The 19,715-nt window shown below is 44.0% G+C and overlaps 1 protein-coding gene across 1 annotated transcript in view; it reads right to left on the reverse strand.

Moving 5' to 3' along the window:
* LOC126235228 (phenoloxidase 1-like) overlaps nucleotides 1–19,715 on the reverse strand; it is a 141,027-nt gene that overhangs the window by 93,380 nt on the left and 27,932 nt on the right. Inside the window, exon 4 of the mRNA XM_049943959.1 lies at nucleotides 7,023–7,187. Coding sequence (XP_049799916.1) covers nucleotides 7,023–7,187 — 165 coding nt within the window. The remainder of the gene's footprint in view (nucleotides 1–7,022; nucleotides 7,188–19,715) is intronic.

Below are 19,715 nucleotides of genomic sequence, written 5' to 3' on the forward strand. Positions count from 1 at the left end.
CGCCATCTTCATGTATTTCACATTCAGAATCTGTAATAACTTAAGTAGATATTGTCAAATTCCCTGTGGCAATAAGTATTTCGCCATCATTGACTTCTATCCTTGTGATACACATTTAAAACTGAATTTAGGTTTTCGCTGTTATGCACTTCCGCTTTCAATCAACCTACTAACAATGTATAGTCAGTATCACTTCCATGCATTCAACACATATATTCAAAACACCTCCTCCTCCCCTTCTCAGTGTGGATCTCTTCCTGCCTCGGTATGTCCTCATCCTTCCACCTCCATCTATCCACTCCTCCCCACTCTCCCTATATCTTCGTCTCCTCTTTCCCTTGTCCATTTCCTTCACCCCCTCTCTCTGGCAATACCCTCCTCTCGCCTCCCTCAGACCATATCCTCCTCCCATTTCTTCCTTTCCCACCTGCAACATCCTCTCTACACCTTCCACCTGCTCGAGCAACTCCCACTTCTCCCCTCTCACTGTCCTTTCCACATACCCTTCATTCTGTCCATACCCTCCTCTACGCATCTCCACCTGTCCCCAGCCATGCTCATTACCACATGTAGCCTCCGCATTACAGTTCAGTAAAGCAGGGCGATACTATTCCCACAACACTCTTATCATGCCTCTGGTTTAGGTCTTACACTAGGCTCCAAACCAGAGGACCGCGATCGACCCTAAGTGTGATGCTGCAATTATTGAGTCGTGGCTGCGCCCTGAGTGCAGTGTTAGCTGCCTTAACCAGTGCTATCAACCTTCTAAAGGAACCGACAGTTGCTCCAGAACCCAATCGGCAAGCTCCATTCGCGCCGCCAGGACCAATGATTTGCAGCTGGTTTCCTCCAGTGCGCTCAATTGCGCTAGCAGAGCATCGTCCACATCTCAGACGAGACCTCCAAGCGAACACATCGACTGTATACTGGCCTCCTTTCCCAATCTAATGCACAACGTTGGATCTCTTAGTAACAAGCTTGCTTCCCTATTCACTTGTCGAGATTTGGCCGAAAAATTGGTCACTGGAGAAACAAACGAGGCATCCCATACTGGCTCAGATATTTTATCAGCACATGGCAGCACCTCATACTGGTTGTTAAGGCGTAAGGGGGAGCTGTGCGGCCAGTTCCCTCTTTCACCATCCACCCAGACATTGTCCGCCATTCACCCTCGAGTGACGACAAACCACTCTGATGTTTCGTGTCTGACTACATACTCACATTGTGGTTTTGGGGGGATTCCAGCGGCACCAAAAGTGTCACATCTTTCGCACTGATGCTCCAAGGTCGCTGCAGCTTAAAGCACCAGCCTGAACACTGTTACTCTCGCATCAGCAGCTGGTGTCATACCCCAAGAAAAATTGTAAAATCCACCAAATAATTTGCGATGAGAAGATAACTTTACTAATACACATCTATATCTGTACTGTGAAGTTCTTCGTTATTTTACCTGGTGGCCAAGAATGGAAAAACTACGTTGATGGCCACACGCACATTAAGTATTCCGATGCTGTATGTACCGTACGCATACTGCCCATCCAGACAACTTTGTATGCTATTGTCTCGACTAATTGCACGGTACCTCCCCAGTGTTGAAATTTTTCGAGCAGTTTGCCCGTGTTTTGATAATGTTATAGTGTAATAACGAAGAACTTCTTGGAAAAGAAGTGATAGTAATGTCATCGTTACATCAGAAATGATCGATAGCGGTCAGGGTGGAGTTTCGTGGATTTTACTATTTTACTAAAGGGCTGTGTAAGGCGCTATTTCCTAGGGTGGCACTATCAGGCCCAAGTCATAGGTCGACTATACTTCGCGATGCCTTGTGGTCTGCTCCCTCACTGGCAGCAGTAAGAACGGGGAAGAAGTCAGTCGGTGCATGGAGCCATGAGGAAAGGCAGTTATTCGCTCGCTTTGTATGTGTGCGTTGCCCCAAGTTGTGAATGCGCTTTTTTCATGGGACCTACCACATGCATTTAGTCATCGCTGGCCTGCTTTATTGTGGTTTCTGAAGACGGTGGAGAGTGAACTTACAGCAATGATTATAGTGTGTCCAACCAACTGGGATGCACGTAGTGAATTCTGGCCTTGACGCTTTTATGGCTGAGATAGAAACGGGTACGGTGATTTGTTACTGCTCACTGCATTTTAATGTTATTCTTATTGAATGAGTGCACGTTACTGATCCACAGCCTGCTTATTAGACTTATAGGTAGTACTACTACACTGTCTGGCTGTGCTGAGAAGCCATGATTTCCTCTTCCTAATACTGAGTTGTTTCGGGGTAGTCTGTAACATTTCCTTAGATGTGTGTGAGCTGGAGTGCACTGACTTTCATACGAAGAGGCTATGACAGAGTTAGCCCTTGAGATCCAACGCACTATCCCAGAGGAGTTACCGTTGTCCTCTTGGTTCTAGGTAAATTAAGATTTGGTATTGACCTTCTTGTAAATTGATGAAATGAGCATGTGTTTTTCTAAAACACAGTTGAATTAAAGTTTTATTATACTTAAAAGCAAACTAGTGGCTGTCATTAAATATTTCGTTTTTAAAATTAAGTAAAAATTGAAATTACTGTTCCACTTGTCGCTATGTTTGTGGTACTAAATGCTGTAGAATTTTATTGCGTTAGAGAGTTTAAAATTTTTTTCTGTCCCCAGTTTTATATCAGTTATTAGGTCAGTTTTATTGTTCAAGTAAAACTGCACTTTTAGGCAATCATCTGGACTCAAGTTATTAATAAATGAATAAGTGTTGAAATGTTAAACTGAACTCAGTCACCGCTACGGTCGCAGGTTAGAATCCTGCCTCGGGCATGGATGTGTGTGATGTCCTTAGGTTAGTTAGGTTTAAGTAGTTCTAAGTTCTAGGGGACTGATGACCTCAGATGTTAAGTCCCATAGTGCTCAGAGCCATTTGCACCATTTTGAACTCAGTCAATCGATTCCACCCTTTTATACTGTCCACTCAAGTCAGCAAGCTACACTAGGGACTTGTTGTCATTTAAATATGCACCGACTGTTCACAAGATGAACTACGGTATAAATTACTCTGGGGCCCACGTCTTGTACGCCGATTTAGGGATATGCAAATCACTTTGTTGCTACTCCAGTAGCGGACCGGTTGGTGGAGAGCTGCTACGCGGAACTTCAAAAGTTATGTTACAGATTATTATGGTAGGCCAAGTAAATTTTCCTGAATGCTGCTCTACACTTCAAACTGACATAGACACACGACACCATTTTTCAGCATGGTCATCATATCTCTGTGAACAACGGTCAGTTCCTCGACGACAAAAGTCCACATTTTGGTCACAGAGCCATTCGAGAGCCGCTGTGTGGACGTCCTCATCGTTGGAAGATTTCCGCCAGATGATCTTTCAGTCAGCTGAAGAGATAGATGTCTCATGATACAAGGTCTGTACTTCCAGAGCCGGCCACTGTGACCGAGCGATTCTAGGTGCTTCTATCCGGAACCACGCGGCTGCTACGGTCGCAGGTTCGAATCCTGCCTCGGGCATGGATGTGTGTGATGTCCTTAGGTTAGTTAGGTTTACGTAGTTCTAAGTCTAGGGGACTGATGACCTCAGATGTTAAGTCCCATAGTGCTTAGAGTCATTTGAACCATTTTGGACTTCCAGGTCAGCATCATCCACATCTGTGAGACCTTGGTCAAACTGTTGGCACAACTTCACTACGGTTGGATGTGACATTGCGTTCGGTTCAGATACCAACAGAATTTCACTGTAAATCTGTCTGCAATTTTGACGTTTCTCCCACAAGAATCATACTGGCCTACGTACTTCAACTTGGGACTATGTTTCTATTAGTCGCGCATTTTGACTCCCACGCTGTGATGCAGCTGTTAACCGTACCGAAGCAGAGCTTCGTCTGCAGAAAATCCAGAACATGCACTCCCTTCTGTGAATTCGCCACTCTTGTTGCGCAATGATCTTAGCGTGGGATGACATGTGTAACATACTTTATCAATCCTCTGCGTACATCCTTGCTGATCTCAGAAGCTACCTTTTTCAGCAGTGTTCCTCTATTCTTGTGTACGTACTGCTGCAGCACTCAACGTTGATTTATAATTAAATATCTTTGTCAAGAAACGACGGAATCTGTAACACACCATTTGCAACAGAATCGCTTTCAGTTACTTGGTCTATGACCCAACGTCACACTGCGTCTTCTGAACAAGGACTAGCCGTCCCCTTAATGTCTTAAATCAAATATCAGGGATAGTTTCTAGTGCATTTTTCGTTCTTCTCACAACGTGAACGCTGATATAGGGAGCCATGGGAACCATGCACGAAACGTCTTATTACAAGTGCAGAACAGTGGGTATAATAAAGAAAATTTCACTGTTGTGTCTGCAAACCACCAACTAACAAGTTCGACCTTCCACCTAAATGCCTTCACTGGAAAGAAACCCATGTCTGTTACAGTCCGCCATAGGATCATACGTCAATGCACCATTTTGTTCTCAGAGAATCCTACTTTGAAGGCCGGTAAGGTGTTCAGCAATTTGTGCGTTAGCTTTCAAACGTCCTTCCCCCCCCCCCCCTCCCCGGATATTAGCTTCTAATCGCTCCTGATGCGTTTCTGGATCACAGGAGAGTCTTTTCTTATAGTGTTCAGTTGTAGTAGTCCTTCGCATCCATTATTTCTGAAACTGAGCACTGCCGTTGCCATTGCAGAGTTTGGAGAAGTATTACTGTTATTTCTCTTAAGAAAGGCATTTCTTCTTTGCTGGAAATAAATTAACCAAACTGTAAATATAGCTTGCATTTGTACTACAGTTTTCAAGCAGACTTTGGCGTGATATTTTCCTGTGTCCATCACGTTTGTTCAGCTCGTGCTGGATACTAGTCTTTGATATTTAAAAAAAATTAAGCAGCAGCTTAGAGTGTTATATAATGTATTTTCTAAAATAAATCATCCAAGATTTAATATATCACTTTACAGCAAATAAAACTATTAAAAAACAATTAAAACGTAGGAACACAGTGTGAAACAGAGGCTATATTTCTAGAGTTAAGCAAGTACCTATCGAGAGTCAGACAACTAACTATCCCAGTTGCATACTACGTGGGAACCAAACTTGGTTCTGTGGGAAAAGTGAAGAGATAACACAAGGGTCACAATCCTGGTTTTCGACTTGGCACCAAGTGTAGATTGGGGAAAGCCTGAAAAGTCGATACGCCTGTAAAATTAAAATTTATTCATGAGGATTATACGCCAACCTTCAGTCACGTTTGAGACTATATATATATATATATATATATATATATATATATATATATATATATATATATATATATACAGTAATCGCAGCAGTTTCACGGACAGTAAGTCTGAAATCACTAACAAATGTCATTAAAATACTGAAATAGCTTAAAAATTGTTTGCCGAATAGTTTTCAGGAGAATGCTAAAGAGCTTGTACCACCTTCATAATTAATATCAAAACGTTATATGTGACTAGAAGTTTCATCGTAATAAAATGTACTCTAAGTGAGAATAGACGAGTGAGCAACAGTAACGGCAATTGCAGCAGCAGCGGCCTTCTGCTTGAGGCGAGCTCATCTTTCAGCGAAATTTAAACTTCGGGCTACTGACATATATGATGACACACTCCACAAAATCATTACATCGTGAGTCAAAGTCAACGTCCGGAATCGATAGGTTCAGTTGACAAGAAGAAAAAAGATGCTAATTTCATCTGTCTGAAACTACGGCTAATATTTCGTGGGATATGAAAGAGATTCTTCTGGACTAATGATGAAACAATTGCAAACATATACTGCCCACATCTTCTGGACAATTTAAATGACCCAAAATACGCGAGTAGACGTCTCATTGGAATTTTAGCCTGTTCACCATGTTTGATAAACCTTTACTCTTACATATTCCCACAACTAAAGAAATTGACAGATATTTTACAAACCTTTCAAAATCGGATTACAGGGGTGGAATGTATTCCCAGAAGAAACTTTGGGCAAATTGCATTCATCTAAGGGAGCCTACTACGTGCGTTTTTGACCAAAAACATTTGTTTTCATCGTCACAACAGGAATTAGTAACAAAGTACTCTGAAATAGAGACCAACTTGTTTTCATTACCTTATCAACAGGCAAGAGAAAGGCATCTAGCCGGTGATTTTCAGAATGAATCTTCACCCAGCAGCTGAGTGTGCACGTTTCGTAACTCCTCGACACATTAAAACTGTGTGGCAGACAACGCCTCTTTCCGGGGTCTTGCGTTTGACACGTAATGCTTTTAACAGCTGAGTTATTCACGACTCCCTCTCACAGCTTTACTTCCGCCAGAAACTCATCTCCTACCTTTGAGACTTCACAGTTCTCCTGCAGACCTTAACAGACTAAGACTCCTGAAAGAAAAGATGTTGCGGAGAAGTAACTTAGCCATAGCATAGGGGATTGTCTGCAACACGCTACGAAGTGTGTGCATCCGATGAGAGTATTTCCAACAGAAGTCAAGGTCCCGCTTCGAGTCCCGGCCCGCCAAAAGACGCATAACTGAACCTGTGAAGTCATTAATCACGCCTTGATAGCTCGGTCGGTAAAACAATTGCCCGCGAAAAGCAAAGTTCCACCTTCGAGTTCTGGTCCAGTGCATAGATTTAATCCGACGCGACGTTTCAAAACTTTGCTTTCTTCAACTGAAAAGTATTCAGTCTCTTGTTTCAAAACAGGAGCTACTGATTGAAATTTCAGTAAAAATGTGTTTTAAATTAGGACTAGCTGTTGAGCTTAGGCACGGTTTAATGGTGCACCTCCTACAAATTTATGCTGTCTAATGGAAACAACACTTTGCCAAGATGAAAGACACTTTTATCTCGACCTGTAGACTAGAACCACTGACAGTGAGTCACACTGCAAATTATAAATAAATATTCATTAATAGAAATCACATATAAAGATTCACTTTCAAAAAAGGTTCCCAGTCAAACTCTTTAGAAATATCAAAATGCATTATAATTATTTAGCTGAACACTTACCAAATGTCTTCCATCAGGGTCATGGATAAAGGCAATTACAGTATGCCCATCGTTATTCAGAGCACCATAATAAGGCTCATTGATAGACAGACCAGTAGACTGAACCAGATGGCTTAAAATTTCAATGCCATTACTTTCTGTTAAAGGCACTAATTCTCCATTCTCCTGTAAAAACAAAAAAGTTATAACTATCCACATCACACACACACACACAGATACAGAAAACGAACTGATACTCAACAAGAATGAGTCAATGGAGTAGTAGCTTATAAGTCAGTACACAAATTCCAAAATCAGTTGTGACAATGATACATATTGAGAACGACATTTTCTTAATTTTCTACTATTACATACTTCGGCTACAGCATGTTTTGTGTAAGAAAATACATTTCTCAGTAACGTTTGACAAAGGACTTGCGATAGTGCAGTAATTTTTCATTCAGGTTAATAGTACTCCTCCATAAAGCACATAATCCAGTAATAGTCCTTAAAATAATCAGTTTTACGCTTTTACCTGACACCGCTCTTATTGTTATTCTCCTGATTTATTCCATCAGTCCACTTTAAAGCAGATGTTTTTGTTTTAAATGTTCCATACTTAAATGTAAAACTTTTAAACTTACACATTTCTATTGAATCATTTCTGAAAGAAGTGCGAAATACCTCTACAAAGCAGATGTATACACTTTTTGTGTGTCAACAACTTTGGATAAAATTATAGCCAAGTGAGGTCCTCCGTGAAGTCAAGAGTAAACTCAATTTTAAAATATTTTTTTGGTGTTAACAGGAACAACGTATCTGAACAAATGACATAAACATTTGTAGCTTCTTTTGCTCGTATATATTTGTAACAGGAAAGATACGCCATTGACTAAGGGTGACAACCCTCTGGGGGACACTGCATTGTCGAAGTTCGTATCTTGCAGGCGGAGAGACTTACGTGTTCACGTGGAGCTGAGGGCTATACCAGCTGTAGCGCAGCTGCTCGCAGGGTCTCCCAGCCCTCAGCAGGTGAAGCAGATGAAGGGTGTCCCACAACGCCCCATCTCTCCCATGTCCACTCTCGTAGTCTTTCCCCATTTCCCCAAATATCCAACCCAAGGTGAGATACGATCCGTGCCGAGCAGCGCGTTCCACTTGGGAAGAAATGACATTAACGGAGCCTCAGGGATACTAGGCGATCTCTATGAGTAATTACTCTTGCACCACGTGCGATTCCATAGTGTCGACTGAATAGTTCTCCAATTCTCGTGGGATCAAAATGGAGAACGCAGAAAACAAAACAAAAACTGAGGGACTTGATGGGACCACAAACATCGAACTGTCAGGACTGGAACGGATAGAAGCAGTTCCCGCAACTGGATCAGGCTATAGACCAGTGAGAGAAGTGGGAACTGTTATTGAGAAGTTGAAACGGAACAAGATCAAACCTTTGTCTGGGTCTCAGAGGAGAACATGTCTCAACGAAAAAACAGAAAAGGCAAGTAAAGAATGGCTACCTAAACATAAAAGGAAGGAATTAAAAGGTGTTGAACCTAAGATTTCCAAAAAACGACTGTCTCAGAGTGAAGGAAATAATCAGACGCTTTCTGCCTGTAAGACAGGGAAAAAGAGAACAAGGGAGGAGTCTAATACTCACACTTCGCGGGATCAACGGATCCAGAAAAAGCTGAGGAGGAAATAGGGAAACAGAGCTGTAGTACAGCAGTCTCGGTTTTGAAGATGGTGGTTCTCCAACAGGAATATCCACAATACAGGAGGGTCTATTTGGACAAAGTTGCTATTAACTTTGTCTGTGATGAGATGAGAACAGTGAAGTGGCTTAAGGAGATGGTGCTCAAGATATCTCCGTGGGAGGAGGCGAAGCTCTTGGTCAAGACACTGACTGACCTCATCAAGACCGCAAAGGTATCAGCTTGAGTACCAAAACTTCTTGAGGATACTCCTCCTCTGAGAAAATAAGGACGCAGAACCAGAAGGTCTCGACAGAGGATTGGGCGTTAATAAACCAAAACGTTCTGCCGGACGCCCAGACCTTTGAGTCTGCGAAAAATCCCCGACGGCAATGCGAGAAACGGGGCCTAACATTGTACTTACGATTCTCGCAGGTTGTGGCGGCAAGTTGTCGGCTGCATGTATTGCAGGTAAACCTGCAACACAGTAAAGGGGTAACTGCTACCCTTAGTCGTTTTCTGCGAAGACAGGAGATAGACGTGGCCCTGATCCAGAAAAGTTATCTGTATAAAGGGGACGTTTCACGCCTCGGAGGAACTGGAAGTGAGCTGAGCTATGCTTGAAATCTCAAGAACTTCAGGACGTGCATTTATATTAAGAAAGGACTTTATTAATGCCGATTGCAGACTTATGTCCAAGGGAAAAAATTGAGCATTTTTGTAGTTGCACTAACAGAACAAAAATACCCTCAAGAATTATGTTCCAGGGACTTGTGACCATTAGAATGAAACAACATGAGGAAGGAAACATGAGTGAAACAGCTTACCTTCCTGAAGAGGATAGTACTACCCCTTCCCAGGAAGTGTGGAGACACTGAATGACGCTGTCGGCCTCCTGCCTTCCGTTCAACTAAAACATCCAAGAACAGAAATTTACCATCCCTCTTCAGCTCGATAATAAATCTGATGTTGCAATGGGCACCGTTCATGTGGTCGACGAACTTCTGCAATGCATTTTCATAATGAGATCATATCACAAAGATGTCGTCAGCGTACCGTAGGAAGCGAGACTAGCCAGCCGTTGTGGCCGAGCGGTTCTAGGCGCTTCAGTCTGGAACCGCGCGACCGCTACGGTCGCAGGTTCGAATCTTGCCTCGGGCATGGATGTGTGTGATATCCTTAGGTTGGTTAGGTTTAAGTAGTTTTAAGTCTACGGGACTGATGACCTCAGATGTTAAGTCCCATAGTGCTCAGAGCCATTTGAACCATTTTTTTAAGCAAGACTGATGCAACCTCGAAGGATTTAGAGTTTCCTTCTCAAAATGCTTAATGAAAAAGTTCGTGACAGCCGGAGACAGTGGGGATCCCATAGCCATTCCATCCGTCATCTCATAATATTCGTTGCGGCAAAGAAAGTACGTTGTTGTTAAGGCATGACAGAAAAGCTCGACAATCTCACATGGAAACTGTGAGGAAAAAAGATCCAACTTGTCTTGCACCAGTGCTCTCGTAAAAAACGACGCAACATCCAGACTAACCATTACGTCATTTTGGCCTACCTTTATTTTCCTGACGGTCTTAACAAATGGCTACGAGTCAACAACGTGACGTTCGCAGTGTCCAGTTCGGGTGCTAACAACTGTGCCAGATGTTTTGGTAATCTGTAGATGGGTGGCTTGATTGCACTAACTGTAGGCTTTAGAGAAACGTTTTCCTTGTGTATCTTCGGCAATCCATAGCTGCTAGGAACTGCCCAACTTGCTTTGCACGCATGAGTCACTCCAGTCCTCTCTGGAACGTTCCGGACGCTGCCGTTACACCTACTAAGCAGAAGTGACGCGGCTTGAAAACCGAAAAAGTTTTATTGAAGCATGCCATCGCGAAAGTCTTAGAGGACACAGCAATCTAGGTAAGAAATCAGTTTAGCCTTGCAAGATAGAAAGGGAAGCCTTTGTCAAATACAACCATGCGATCAAGCAAGTGAAGCTATCTTCCTGAAAGGTGTTCTATGAGGAAATGGAAGACACAACTAGTTGCGCCATACTTCATAAAAGCATCATTAGAAACCCAACTAACCCGGAGGTACTCTAAAGAAGCAGGATCGTGGGTATATAAGGTCAGCGAGAGAGAATTTAGGTGTGCACCTGAAGATTCATTTCCCTAAGTGCACTCTGGCAGATAATACAGTCCAGGAGCCAGTAACTAGAGGCACTGGTTCACAGGCGATGGAAAACTGAGAATCTGTCAAAAAAGCGATGATTTCAAAAAATTCCTATGGCCGGTGGGAGCTTTTCAACCATTCAAGTCACCACACCGATGCGGTATCCACCAAGATCTACTGCAGCAAGCTGGAGAGGATTTAATTAGATTTCGATGTAGATTGTTTAGGGTCAGCCTGGCAGGAGAAATCATTCCTAATACACTCCTGGAAATTGAAATAAGAACACCGTGAATTCATTGTCCCAGGAAGGGGAAACTTTATTGACACATTCCTGGGGTCAGATACATCACATGATCACACTGACAGAACCACAGGCACATAGACACAGGCAACAGAGCATGCACAATGTCGGCACTAGTACAGTGTATATCCACCTTTCGCAGCAATGCAGGCTGCTATTCTCCCATGGAGACGATCGTAGAGATGCTGGATGTAGTCCTGTGGAACGGCTTGCCATGCCATTTCCACCTGGCGCCTCAGTTGGACCAGCGTTCGTGCTGGACGTGCAGACCGCGTGAGACGACGCTTCATCCAGTCCCAAACATGCTCAATGGGGGACAGATACGGAGATCTTGCTGGCCAGGGTAGTTGACTTACACCTTCTAGAGCACGTTGGGTGGCACGGGATACATGCGGACGTGCATTGTCCTGTTGGAACAGCAAGTTCCCTTGCCGGTCTAGGAATGGTAGAACGATGGGTTCGATGACGGTTTGGATGTACCGTGCACTATTCAGTGTCCCCTCGACGATCACCAGTGGTGTACGGCCAGTGTAGGAGATCGCTCCCCACACCATGATGCCGGGTGTTGGCCCTGTGTGCCTCGGTCGTATGCAGTCCTGATTGTGGCGCTCACCTGCACGGCGCCAAACACGCATACGACCATCATTGGCACCAAGGCAGAAGCGACTCTCATCGCTGAAGACGACACGTCTCCATTCGTCCCTCCATTCACGCCTGTCGCGACACCACTGGAGGCGGGCTGCACGATGTTGGGGCCTGAGCGGAAGACGGCCAAACGGTGTGCGGGACCGTAGCCCAGCTTCATGGAGACGGTTGCGAATGGTCCTCGCCGATACCCCAGGAGCAACAGTGTCCCTAATTTGCTGGGAAGTGGCGGTGCGGTCCCCTACGGCACTGCGTAGGATCCTACGGTCTTGGCGTGCATCCGTGCGTCGCTGCGGTCCGGTCCCAGGTCGACGGGCACGTGCACCTTCCGCCGACCACTGGCGACAACATCGATGTACTGTGGAGACCTCACGCCCCACGTGTTGAGCAACTCGGCGGTACGTCCACCCGGCCTCCCGCATGCCCACTATACGCCCTCGCTCAAAGTCCGTCAACGGCACATACGGTTCACGTCCACGCTGTCGCGGCATGCTACCAGTGTTAAAGACTGCGATGGAGCTCCGTATGCCACGGCAAACTGGCTGACACTGACGGCGGCGGTGCACAAATGCTGCGCAGCTAGCGCCATTCGACGGCCAACACCGCGGTTCCTGGTCTGTCCGCTGTGCCGTGCGTGTGATCATTGTTTGTACAGCCCTCTCGCAGTGTCCGGAGCAAGTATGGTGGGTCTGACACACCGGTGTCAATGTGTTCTTTTTTTCCATTTCCAGGAGTGTATTTCGAAGACAGTGAGGGTTGTTTTCTTTCTGAAGTGAGGAAGACGTATTTTCACTGAGCCTCGGGTATGCCGTTCCAACGCCCATACAGCATGGCAAAATTCCATAGGCACTAAACGGAAAAGTATTGCGACGCTAAGAAGAATTAAAGTGCCGATACATCAAGAGCCATAGCTGTGGTTGTATGTGTGCTCTGTGCCTCGCCATCTCGCCGCCCGGCAAACGCCGCACCGATACTAGCAGGTTGAAACTTTTAGTACTGTATTCGTATGGATCAGAGAGTGAACTATGCAATAATAACCTAAATTTTACCAGAACTTTCCATCATTTGATTATCCTCACAACTAACCTAGACAGGGTCCTTTCCAAATATTGTGCAATCCGAGTGTCCCGAAATGCAAAATTAAATTTTTTGTTAATAATAATCATTTGCAGACCTAGCTATGTTAGAATGGTGTTTAAAGAAATGTTTTGTTAATGAACCAGTAAATGAATAATGAAGGTCTAACGAAGTTGAAAGATAACTTTAATATTGAGGTAGTAATGAAGTTTATTATTTCGAGACAGATATAAAGGTATTTAAATGAGCAGTAAATAAGATGACAAGAGTAGTAACTTAAATACTGAAAATCTTGAACGCATAATCAATTCAGTAATCATTTTTTTAATACAGCGATCATAACAGTTTCAGGGTCTCCCCCCCCCCCCCTTTAATCCATTTGAATTCTGAAGTGTTCTAAATTGGTTTGACCAACTAAAGTCAATATAAAAGTCAAAATTTATCAGTGCTTTATCTTTATCAAAATTGACATTTTGTGTGTGGCACGAAAGTGCTATTTCTAGGGTAACCTATGCCCAATTTTAATCAGATTAATAGACAGTATAAAGTTTTGTAGTATACATTATAGTGTAGTGTTATGTATTCATGGTTTTTCCATATCAGTACAGAACGTGAAACTATCGGTTCAATAGATTTTCTGGTTCTAAAATTCTACTATATTATGCAGTGTTACAAATTGTTCAAATGGTTCAAATGGCTCTGAGCACTATGGGACTCAACTGCTGTGGTCATCAGTCCCCTAGAACTTAGAACTACTTAAACCTAACTAACCTAAGGACATTACACACATCCATGCCCGAGGCAGGATTCGAACCTGCGACCGTAGCAGTCGCACGGTTCCGGACTGCGCGCCTAGAACCGCGAGACCACCGCGGCCGGCTACAAATTGTTGTTTTGCATGAATATATACCAACTTGCACAGGGAAGAAACTCAGTTAATGCCTAATTAGGCTGGCGACCGTATTATTATCAAACTGGTAGCATCTTCAGGGTTGATTTTGGTCCATCCTGACGTGTAATTGCATTCCGAACTTGCTTGACGGATCATTGTTATTACAGAGTGGGTGTAAGTCTGATTTGCCACCATTCAGGTACACGCGGTCGATATCTATACAAAAATCCTTTCTCATAAGGTGAAACCCGCTCACTTACCATAGTACAGGCATTAACGAGTACTGTGTCCAGCGGAGGTTACAGCATCTCATGGTGCCATGTGGCTGTTTTTAATAGATATGTATTTTCATTTTGCATATATCATTGAAATGCAACAAACCACAAATAAGAATACAATAAAAGCCTTGGTCACTGTTTTCTCTATTAAAGGAGCTCCATGATCAATTACTTGTCACGGAAATGGTCTACAGTGAGCATCTACTGGTTTTCAACGGTTTTATACCCGAAACAGAATCCAGCATATTACTGCATCCCCTTTTCACTCTGTCTCTAACAGCATCACTGAACATGAGGACTTTAAGACAAAACTTCACGCGATGGGTGTAGAGGAAGAAGCGCTTATGTGTAGACTTTGTGGTGCGGAGAATGAAACTGCACCACATCTAATCTCCCAATCCAGAGCTCTGGAGCGCAAAAGACTCAGAATATTCGGGTCGGTAGAGCCTGGAGAAATCATGTCTAATAAGAAACTAGTAAATGGTATCTTACTGCTTCTTAAGGCTATCAGTTGATTTCAGTAGAAGCACACGGAGCGGAACCACACAACGAACTCAGTGTCTGTAAGGGCAACAATGGGTTACGATCACTGTTATTTTTCTCTCCCTGCTTTAATCAAATCAAAATCAAGGGTGGTGACAGTAAATAACAAACACTAAGTTTTTGCTTCAGATCTGTTACCATAAATGCCATACATCCCACAGTCCGTAGCATCACGGCATAACAGAACTGAGTCTTTGTCTCTATGGTTCTTTGTAGATATTTGGTCTGTATTACCTCTGGCAGGACCTTTATCTGTTCCATGCATATTTGGAAACAGCCAGTGAGAACCATCCTTTGCAAAAGTTCTGTATGAGTCAAGAATCAATTCACGTGAAACAATACAGAATCTGAGAAATCTCGGGTACCTCGGACGTCACGGAAGTGTTGAAGAATCTGAGTCGACGGGTTCTTGAAGTAAATTGAAGGAGGCGGCTCTTGAAGATACGTGCAAATTATTCCGGTAAAGTTGCCAGAATGAGATTTTCACTCTGCAGCGGAGTGTGCGCTGATATGAAACTTCCAGCCAGATTAAAACTGTGTGCCCGACCGAGACTCGAACTCGGGACCTTTGCCTTCCGCGGGCAAGTGCTCTACCATCCGAGCTACCGAAGCACGACTCACGCCCGGTACTCACAGCTTTACTTCTGCCAGTATCTCGTCTCCTACCTTCCAAACTTTACAGAAGCTCTCCTGCGAACCTTGCAGAACTAGCACTCCGGAAAGAAAGGATACTGCGGAGACATGGCTTAGCCACAGCCTGGGGGATGCTTCCAGAATGAGACTTTCACTCTGCAGCGGAGTGTGCGCTGATATGAAACTTCCTGCCAGATTAAAACTGTGTGCCCGACCGAGACTCGAACTCGGGACCTTTGCCTTTCATGGGCAAGTGCTCTACCATCTGAGCTACCGAAGCACGACTCACGGCCGGTCCTCACAGCTTTACTTCTGCCAGTATCTCGTCTCCTATCTTCCAGACTTTACAGATACTGGCAGAAGTAAAGCTGTGAGGACCGGGCGTGAGTCGTGATTCGGTAGATCAGATGGTAGAGCACTTGCCCGCGAAAGGCAAAGTTCCCGAGTTCGAGTCTCGGTCGGGCACACAGTTTTAATCTGCCAGGAAGTTTCTTATTCTGGTAAAGCCAATTTCTATACTTTCAAGGAGCCCCGACGTATCGTTCAAGTAGAGCTTGTGAAGACAATATTAGACTATTTGCAGGTCGCTCAGCGGTATTCAAAGAGTCATTCCTCCTGCACTTCTTGCGCAGTTGGAACTGGAAGGAAATCCCCACTATGCCGAAACGTGCTATGTAACCTCTGCCATGCAATTCACAGTTGTTCACAGGGTATGTATGTAGATGCGTCTGTGTGTGTGTGGGGGGGGGGGGGGGGGGGTGAACGACAAAGTCGCGCGATATTTCGCCTTCGAGCCGAAACATTTTCATCACGTTATCTGATGTTCTGTGTTTCGCGTTGTCCGTTCCGTATATAGTATACTCGTCTACTTGATTGCCTCTGGACGTCAGCGGAACGGAATGTCAGGATCAAATGATGGTGCGATCACTTCACACGGGACTTCAGTAAAATGTCAGTCACTCTCTCCAGTATAGACGGTGAATGTAAGATTATGGCGAGCGTCAGTCTTACAAAACGTCGGAACACACTGTCACTGAGAAGGAACTAACAATGTCAGTCGAGTTTATGAATGACGAAAGTAATATTCATACTGACTGCTACCCACAAACTTCGTTTGGTAAAGTTTACACACTGCTGACAAACTGAAAGAACAGGCGAAGAACCGTAGAAATACTATGCTTCAAAACATCAATGTACATTGGCTCTAGAAAAGAGAGTATACACATAGAAACACAACGAACAATATTTAGAAAGCAGCATATATGACTTTTATTGGCGCATGTCCGTCATCAGCAGCACGTCATATACTGATTCATGAACACGTACAATGGACATTTCCCAAAAACATTCATATAACTGTATAATTATATGAACATTTGAGTTAACATACTAATTTTAGATATGATATACTTGCGAATCGCGGTGTGCTTAACATCTAGAGACCTGCATTAACAAGCACACAATATTCAAAATTAATATGTTCATTAAAATCTTCATATGATTAGATATTTATATGAATTATTGGCCTGTGTTAAGAAAGCAGTATACAGTGTACCCCAGGAAGTGTGGACAATATTCAGGAAAATGACAGAAAGGATCAAAAATGGCTCTGAGCACTATGGGACTTAACATCTATGGTCATCAGTCCCCTAGAACTTAGAACTACTTAAACCTAACTAACCTAAGGACATCACACAACTCCCAGCCATCACGAGGCAGAGAAAATCCCTGACCCCGCCGGGAATCGAACCCGGGAACCCGGGCGTGGGAAGCGAGAGCGCTACCGCACGACCACGAGATGCGGGCGACAGAAAGGATCGTTCGAAGCAAAAAAAGTCTAGTAATATAGGTCTAAAATGCATATGTTCCGTTCCCAGAACTGTCAGTGATGTTTCCTTCGTGGTAGGACTGTTACGGGGTGGACTCAGCCTCGCGAGGTCAATTAAGGAGCTACTCGATCGATCTGTAGCGGTTCCAAGGGCAAGAAACCCGACAGCAACCGGGAGAGCGTGTGCTGACCACACGGCCGTCCATGCCACATCCAGTGACGCCATAGGCAGAGGATGGATGACACGGTGGTCGCTCTGGCTTGATTGGCTCGTTCAGGATCAGAACGCGGATCTTTACCTTTTTTCATCTTGAAACTTGCAGCAGAAAAAATTTGTTTCACAGTACCGTAGATGGGGAAGGGCTCATGGCTCTTAAGGTATGCATATAGGGCCCATGTACACTAGACATTTTTGCTTCGAATTATGGTTCACGTCATATCCCTTATATTGCCAATTCTCCCGGGACGTCACTTACAACATGCTGCCGATGATGAGCGTGCACCCGTTGGACATCTTCTGTACACTTTGGTATAAGGAACCACGGTCTCCGCCCGCCCGTTACAGAGTTACTGCATTTCGTTCGGTTTCTTGCCAGCATTGTATGAGTATTGCACAGAAAATTGCGAACAGCAGTTTAAGTCTCGACGGTAGGCCTAAACGCTGTGTCGCTTGCTTCCATTCGCTCACGGTGCCTGCCGTTGACGCAGCTGTATGGACAGCTATACTGACTGAGTATGCTGACATGCACTTCGTGTATGGATGGGGTCCCTAAATGCGATGGAAGAGCGGCACAACGACGCTGTGCTGAACGGTTTCCGCAGCGACGGCAGCCACGCCATAGTACAGTAGAGTGTTTCGTCTGAAGGTCGTTACATATTATTGTGCGTTGTGTGGTGTACCTGTTGATTATTGACTCATGTTACAGTAGTGTTTTTCTGTCTTCTTAGTCTTTAATGTAGTGTTCGCTTTGTCTTCGTTTGCTCTTCAAAAGTTCTATGAGAACTTGAATTTCTTTTTTTTTTTTTTTTTTTTTTGCAGTGAGTGTTCTTTCCAGACCAAATATTTGAAAAAAACGAAACATGGCTTAGGTTTTACAATACGTAGACAAAAAAATTAGCAAACCCTTGGCTTGAATACAAACATGAATTGATGAAACAATTTTCATTTAATAACCTTTTTCAGCACTGAGAAAGTCAGCTCTGCTGTAGGAGAAAAATGGAGTTGTTTCTTTATTTTCTTTGAAATTTAGAGAGGAAAAAATCACGTATAAAGTAAAACGTTCTATGTATCGCCTCCTAAGCATTGTTTAATGTGTCTGCATGCACACTCGAAAACAAAACAAAAAAAAGAAAGGCCGCACCATCAAGAAATCGTCCGAATGAGGCGGAAATCGGTAAATACGATGTTCTTTTACAGACAAACAAATGATTACGATTTCAGAAAAACTGGATGATTTATTCACGAGAAAGAGCGTTAGAAAATGAGCAAGATAACATTCTACAGTCTCATTGACTGGAGTAGAATTGTCTCCAGCGATGAGCCCCTCTTCGAAATGACCCAGATGACCAGCGAACACGTATCTGGAACATGGCTGACAGCGGTGGGATACCAGCTTGACTGTAGCCAACCAGGTGACTCGACAGCCAGGAGTGATAGTCTGGGGTACCATTTCATTTCATAGCACGACCCTTTGGTTGTCTCCCGCGGCATCCTTACAGCCAAGCCGTACCTCGACGATATTCTACGCCCCGTTTTGTGGCCCTTAATGACGAGCCATCCTGGTCTTGCATTTCAACGGCACAATGCCCGCCCGCACACGGTGAGAGTTTCTACTGCTTGTCTCCGTGCATGCCAGGCTGTCTTGGCCAGCAAGGTCGCCAGATCTCTGCCGAACTGAGAACGTTTGGGGCATTATGCGTAGGGCCCTCTAACCATCGTGGCATTTTGACGATCTTATGCGCCAATCGGACAGAATTTGGCTCCCTATCCCTCAGGAGGACATCCCACAACTCTGTTAATCAATGTCAAGCTGAATAACTGCTTGCCTAAGGGCCAGAGGCAGATCAATACGTTATTGAATTTCTCAGTTTGTGAAGCTCTTTTTCTTGAACAAATCGTCCAGTTTTTCTCAAATTTTAATCATTTGTTTGTCTGTACATGCACATCACATCTGTCGAATTCCATCCGATTCGGATATTCCTTCGTGGTGCGTCGTTTCTTTTCGTTTTTTCCCCTTAGAGTGCTACAGGCGAATGTTGAAAATTAGGTGGAATCATAAGGTAAGGAATGAGGAGGTTCTGCGCAGAATCAGAGAGGAAAAGAATATGTCGAAAACGCTGATAAGGAGAAGGGACAGGACGACAGGACACATGTTAAGACATCAGAGAATGACTTCCTTGGTACTAGAGGGAGCTGTAGAGGGCAAAAACTGTAGAGGAAGACAAAGTTTGGAATAGATAGATCAAGTAAATAATTGAGGACATAGGTTGCAAGTGTTACTCTGAGATGAAGAGGCTGGCACAGGAGAGGAATTCTTGGCGGGCCGCACCAAAGCAGTCAGAAGAAAAAAAAAGGAATGCACATATTTCCCAAGAAAAATTAATGTCTGTGTTTTGAAACGTTTAACCACCACTTTTCTTTCAGTTTCTTTTTTATCGATTC

This window comes from Schistocerca nitens, chromosome 2 (genome assembly GCF_023898315.1).
Source record: "Schistocerca nitens isolate TAMUIC-IGC-003100 chromosome 2, iqSchNite1.1, whole genome shotgun sequence".
Classification (NCBI taxonomy): domain Eukaryota; kingdom Metazoa; phylum Arthropoda; class Insecta; order Orthoptera; family Acrididae; genus Schistocerca; species Schistocerca nitens.